This window comes from Populus euphratica, unplaced genomic scaffold, assembly GCF_000495115.2.
Source record: "Populus euphratica unplaced genomic scaffold, PopEup_1.0 scaffold2729.1, whole genome shotgun sequence".
In the NCBI taxonomy this organism is placed as follows: domain Eukaryota; kingdom Viridiplantae; phylum Streptophyta; class Magnoliopsida; order Malpighiales; family Salicaceae; genus Populus; species Populus euphratica.
Window position 1 is genome coordinate 10,773 of NW_011502553.1, and position 5,603 is coordinate 16,375.

Consider the following 5,603-nt stretch of genomic DNA (forward strand, 5'->3'; position numbering starts at 1 on the left):
CAGTAGCATAATATAATAAATGGAAGAATAAATTTGACGGCCCACCTTCCCTTCCAACTACAAAAACAAATGAAGGAAACAATGTTCAATGTCCTCTCAAACGTCTCCATCGAAACGGATACAAAGAAAGAAAGAAAGGTAGTGAGAAACTTCAATGGTCTCCTCAAAAAAGCAGCAAAGAACTCGTCAACAACGCAGACAAAAAGAAACCCACAAAAAGAAATTTAGAGACCCCTTCTCTTGCTTCACTTTATCTCCTCTTTGTTTTTCTCTGTTTTTTATGCATAGCGAGTCCTTTTCTTTCTTAATTCGTTAATTTTATCAAGTTAACTAGTCCGTTCTGTAATCATATTTAGAATCCTGTGACTGGTTGGCATTGGTTGGTGAGAAATTAAATCCATTGCTACAGACAGCCACAGAAGCTACAAGGTCATGGCCTAGGATTAGTGACTGAACAAGACAGATTTCTTTCTTTCTTTCTTTTATAGCAATCCATAAAAAGATGAGTGCCCTTTTTTGTATTTTTCTTTTTTTTTTAAAGCATGATTATGTGTTAAGGACTAGAGATAGTGAGAACGAAATGGACATGCACGTGGTTCTTCTCCAAGTTGGTGTCAGCTATACATACACCATGCTAGAGAGAGAGATGGGGGCTTTTTAAAGCAGAGAAAGAGGGAGTATTAAATTGGCTCACCTGCTTCCTTCCAGCCAAGGCACTGTCAGTGTGAGTCCACCACTATTTCTACACCGTTTTTATTGCTTCACTTCCCATGCCTCATCAATTTCATGTTTTTACACAAACCTCACCAAAGTGAAACTTCCTAGATCTATTTTTTTTTGTTCCATAAACAAATTGGGTTGTTTAGTGTGCAATTGTGCTCGCCAATTTAAGTGTTTCTTTAATTTCAGTGATACCAGAAGTTGAAAAATGCGTCCTTTACATAGTCATGATTGTGCTCTTGTGTTTCTCAATGCGAATGCTGCAAGAATACCCCGATCCCGTTTCAATTGGATCCACCATCAATAATGCCAAAGGGCTAGATCTATTTATCAACATTTATTCAGTGAGCATGAGAAGATTGTATCGATTGTGTCTTTCCCATGCTCTTTTGCTCTTAATTTCTCTCTTCCTTGGATTCGCTGCCACTACAGTTTCACCAGCTACTGAGAAGGAGATCTTGCTGCAATTCAAGGGTAACATCAGTAATGACCCTTACAACAGCTTGGCTAATTGGGTCCCAAGTAACAATCCTTGTAACTACAATGGCGTGTTCTGCAACCCTCTTGGTTTTGTAGAGAGAATTGTTTTGTGGAACACAAGCTTATCTGGGGTTTTGTCACCAGCATTATCAGGTTTGAGATCTTTAAGAATTTTGACATTGTTTGGCAATCAATTTACAGGCAATATCCCTCAAGAATATGCCGAATTAAGCACTTTGTGGAAGATAAATCTGAGTTCTAATGCCTTATCTGGGTCAATACCAGAATTCATTGGTGATTTGCGAAGGATTAGATTTCTTGATTTGTCAAGGAATGGTTACACTGGGGAGATTCCATTTGCTTTGTTCAAGTTTTGTTACAACACCAAGTTTGTTTCTTTTTCTCATAATAGTCTCTCTGGTCCAGTCCCTGCTTCAATTGCAAATTGTACTAATCTTGAAGGGTTTGATTTCTCTTTCAATAATCTTAGTGGTCAATTGCCTTCTGGGATTTGTGATGTTCCTGTATTAGAGTACATGTCTTTGAGGAGCAATGTGTTAACCGGGAGTGTGCTTGAAGAGATTTCAAATTGCCAAAGATTGAGTTTTTTGGATCTTGGCAGCAATATGTTTACTGGGCTGGCGCCATTTGGAATTCTTGGATTGCAAAACTTGAGCTACTTCAATTTATCACATAATGGGTTTCAAGGGGGGATTCCAGAGGTGAGAACTTGCAGTGGAAGTCTAAAATTCTTTGATGCTTCAAGTAATAAACTGGAAGGTGAAATCCCTTTGGGCATTACAAACTGCAAAAGCCTTGAATTTATTGACTTGGGATTTAACAGGCTGAATGGGAGTATCCCAGTTGGGATCGCCAATTTGGAGAGGCTTTTGGTTTTTAAATTGGGCAACAATTCAATAAAGGGGACAATCCCTAGAGAATTTGGAAGCATTGAGTGGCTGCTCCTTCTGGATTTGCACAACCTCAATCTTGCCGGTGAAATTCCTAAAGATATCAGCAACTGCAGGTTTCTTCGTGAGCTGTGAGTCCAAACATTATCCTGGTGTTTTAGATTTCATCAGCTTTTGTTTTCTTAATCCAAACATGACCAAAAATTTCTGTTCTTTATTTTTTATGCAGGGATGTTTCTGGAAATGCATTAGATGGAGAAATTCCCAACACCCTTGACAATTTGACGTCTCTAGAAGTCCTTGATTTGCATAGAAACCAACTTGATGGTGGCATACCGGAGACTCTAGGAGGCCTATCAAACCTCAAACTTCTTGACTTGTCACAAAACAACCTTTCTGGGAACATTCCATTTTCTCTTGGAAATTTGGCCAACTTAAAAATTTTTAATGTCTCCTCCAACAACCTTTCAGGTCCCATTCCTTCAATACCAAAAATCCAGGCTTTTGGCGCAGCTGCATTTCTTAACAATTCCAGGCTCTGTGGGACACCTTTGGATATCTCTTGCTCAGGAGGTGGCAATGGCACAGGCAACAAATCGAAGAAAAACAAGGTGCTCAGCAACTCTGTTATTGTGGCAATTGTTGCTGCCGCACTGATCCTTACTGGGGTTTGTGTGGTATCAATCATGAACATCAGGGCACGCAGAAGGAAAAAAGACGATGTGACAACTGTAGTTGAGAGTACTCCATTGGGTTCGACAGATTCAAATGTTATAATTGGGAAGCTGGTTCTGTTCAGCAAGACTTTGCCATCGAAGTACGAAGATTGGGAGGCTGGAACCAAAGCTTTGCTAGACAAGGAATGTTTAATCGGTGGGGGATCAATTGGAACAGTCTACAGAACTACTTTTGAAGGCGGGGTTTGTATTGCAGTGAAGAAGCTTGAGACTCTGGGTAGGATCAGAAGTCAAGATGAATTTGAGCAAGAAATTGGACGGTTAGGTAACCTTCGACATCCCAATTTGGTTGCATTTCAAGGGTATTACTGGTCTTCAACAATGCAGTTAATTTTGTCGGAATTTATTCCTAATGGTAATCTATATGACAATCTGCATGGGCTTAATTATCCGGGAACCAGTACTGGTGTTGGGAACAGAGAATTATACTGGTCCAGGAGGTTTCAAATTGCTCTCTTAACAGCTAGGGCTCTTTCTTATCTTCACCATGACTGTAGGCCTCCAATTCTCCATCTCAACATCAAATCCACTAACATACTATTAGATGAAAATTACGAGGCAAAGTTGTCTGATTATGGGTTGGGGAAGTTGCTCCCCATTTTGGATAATTATGGTTTAACAAAATTCCACAATGCAGTAGGGTATGTTGCACCAGAGTTGGCTCAGAGTCTAAGATTAAGTGATAAATATGACGTGTATAGTTTTGGAGTGATTCTTTTGGAGCTGGTTACTGGGAGGAAACCGGTGGAGAGTCCTACAACAAATGAGGTGGTGGTTCTGTGTGAATATGTTCGCGGGTTGTTGGAGACTGGCTCTGCTTCAGATTGCTTTGATAGAAGTTTGCGAGGTTTTTCAGAGAATGAGTTGATTCAAGTCATGAAGTTAGGATTGATTTGCACATCTGAGGTTCCTTCAAGAAGACCTAGCATGGCCGAGGTTGTTCAGGTCCTCGAGTCCATAAGGTCTGGAGTGGAATCATCGTAGATTTTCGAAGTGCATTAGATGGTTTCCTTGGACCCCCTCAGAGTTCATCTAAACTTTTAATAATAATAATAATAAAAAGGTGGTAGTCTAGCTGGAAGTTGGTGTGACTCATTGTGCAGATACAAGGGAGTTGGATATTAGGGGAAAAAAATAGAAATCATTCTTTTGTATTCATTTTGAGATTAGAAGAGTAAATTGTTCCTGACATTTGCAACATTTTGCAATAAAATGATTCATTCATTGTATCACACATGGCGTGGACATTGTAGGGTAGGCGATTAGCTATTAGATTGGAACATTAAGAACAGTGTCTCGTCCTCCGTCCTCACCAATGCTATTCAGCCTCTGGGAAGCACTTTGATCCAGCTCCTGTAAGTGGAATGATTTTTTCACAGTACTCTACCTGTCTCCAAATCAAATGCAGCAGAGACCAGCTTCACTTCGGAGGTAATGATTTTTAGTATTCCAGCAGTAACTTTCTCTCATGAAGCTGAACCTTACAGATTAACCATTTAATTTGATGGAACATTATGAACACTGTTTTTTTGGCACCAGTAATTTAATTTGATAGTTATTGGTGTTCCATTTCAGTCTTCCATCACTGGAAAAAAAGTGGTAACAATAAATTATAAATGATCTTTGAACATTTGCACTAAGTGCTTGACATGGTACATTGAAAGAATCATTGAAAACAATATATACCAGCATTATCTCAACTCACTTCCGCCCATTGTTGGCATCAAAAGTGTGGAAAAAATTAGTACTAACACTAACTTCTGTTCTCCAAGATCATTTATAACTAAGCTTCTTCTACCTTCTCCATCGTCAGCAGGGAAACTGCCAAAAGATCTGCATGGGATCTAATTCCTTAGAATAAACCAAACATTTCAACTGCTTGCTTTACAGTCATCCACACTTCTCTGAGTTCGTTACATAAGTACAGGAATATCCCTTTCAGTCAAGTTGGCAGAACAGAATTGGAACCATCCAGGTTCAATACAATGACAGCAAGATCCCGGAGTAACATTGAGCTTTGCCTTATCCAACAATTTCTCCCAAAGCTCAAGCTCCCCTTTCTCTCTATTAGAGCTGACTAACTCACAGAAAAAGCCCCCATTGCTCTTTGTACACTCATCGCCCAATTGCTTCAACCTGCCACAAATGCAGCCTGCATTCTTTGAAGCCTCTCCCTATTATTCTTAATTGCCTTCTGAACAAAGTCTGTATCTGAAAGCATATCGATAAGTAGATGCTTAAAACTCATTGTAAAGGTAATTATTCTTCATGATTACTCTCATATGGTATGTTTACGACCCCACTCTCTAATGACAATTTCATGTAACCTGAGGTGTATAAATACTTAAGACCACTAAATAAAAAGACAAACAAGAAAACTCGTATGTAACAATAACAACATCCATTCTCCTACATTATAGCTATTTTTGTTATACATAATTTTCCTCCAACACGTTTTTTAACTTAGACATCAAAGAGTTCCCTATCCTATAGAGAACTTATTTTGCAACAAGTTCGTGAGCCACAGGCCTAGTCTAACAAGATACAGCGCAACCAAAAAAATATTTCAAAGCCAGGTTTAATTTGAAGTTTTCCTGCCTTGACTATAATTTGAATGAGTTTATGATAAGTTAGGGTATAAGATTGAAAATCTTAATTTTCACTTTCAGGATTTTAACGTTTGCGACTCCAAAGCATTCATGTTTCTTTCTTTTTCGAGTCTATAAATCTTTATTATGTAATTCTTTTGAAATAC

General features: G+C 38.8%; 1 protein-coding gene across 1 annotated transcript; it reads left to right on the forward strand.

Annotated features, from left to right (window-relative positions):
- Positions 1-274: 274 nt before the first annotated feature.
- LOC105119283 (probable LRR receptor-like serine/threonine-protein kinase At1g12460) lies at positions 275-4,286 on the forward strand. The gene is made up of 2 exons (XM_011017407.1): positions 275-2,242; positions 2,341-4,286. The coding sequence occupies exons 1-2, from the start codon at positions 948-950 to the stop codon at positions 3,830-3,832; spliced, it is 2,787 nt and encodes a 928-aa protein (XP_011015709.1). The 5' UTR covers positions 275-947; the 3' UTR covers positions 3,833-4,286.
- Positions 4,287-5,603: the final 1,317 nt, after the last annotated feature.

Bases quoted from the DNA above. Each gene is read 5' to 3' on its own strand.
- LOC105119283 (XM_011017407.1), top strand. From the start codon at position 948: ATGATTGTGCTCTTGTGTTTCTCAATGCGAATGCTGCAAGAATACCCC. The intron at 2,243-2,340 runs GTGAGTCCAAAC...TTTTTTATGCAG, and splicing joins TGCAGGTTTCTTCGTGAGCT to GGATGTTTCTGGAAATGCAT.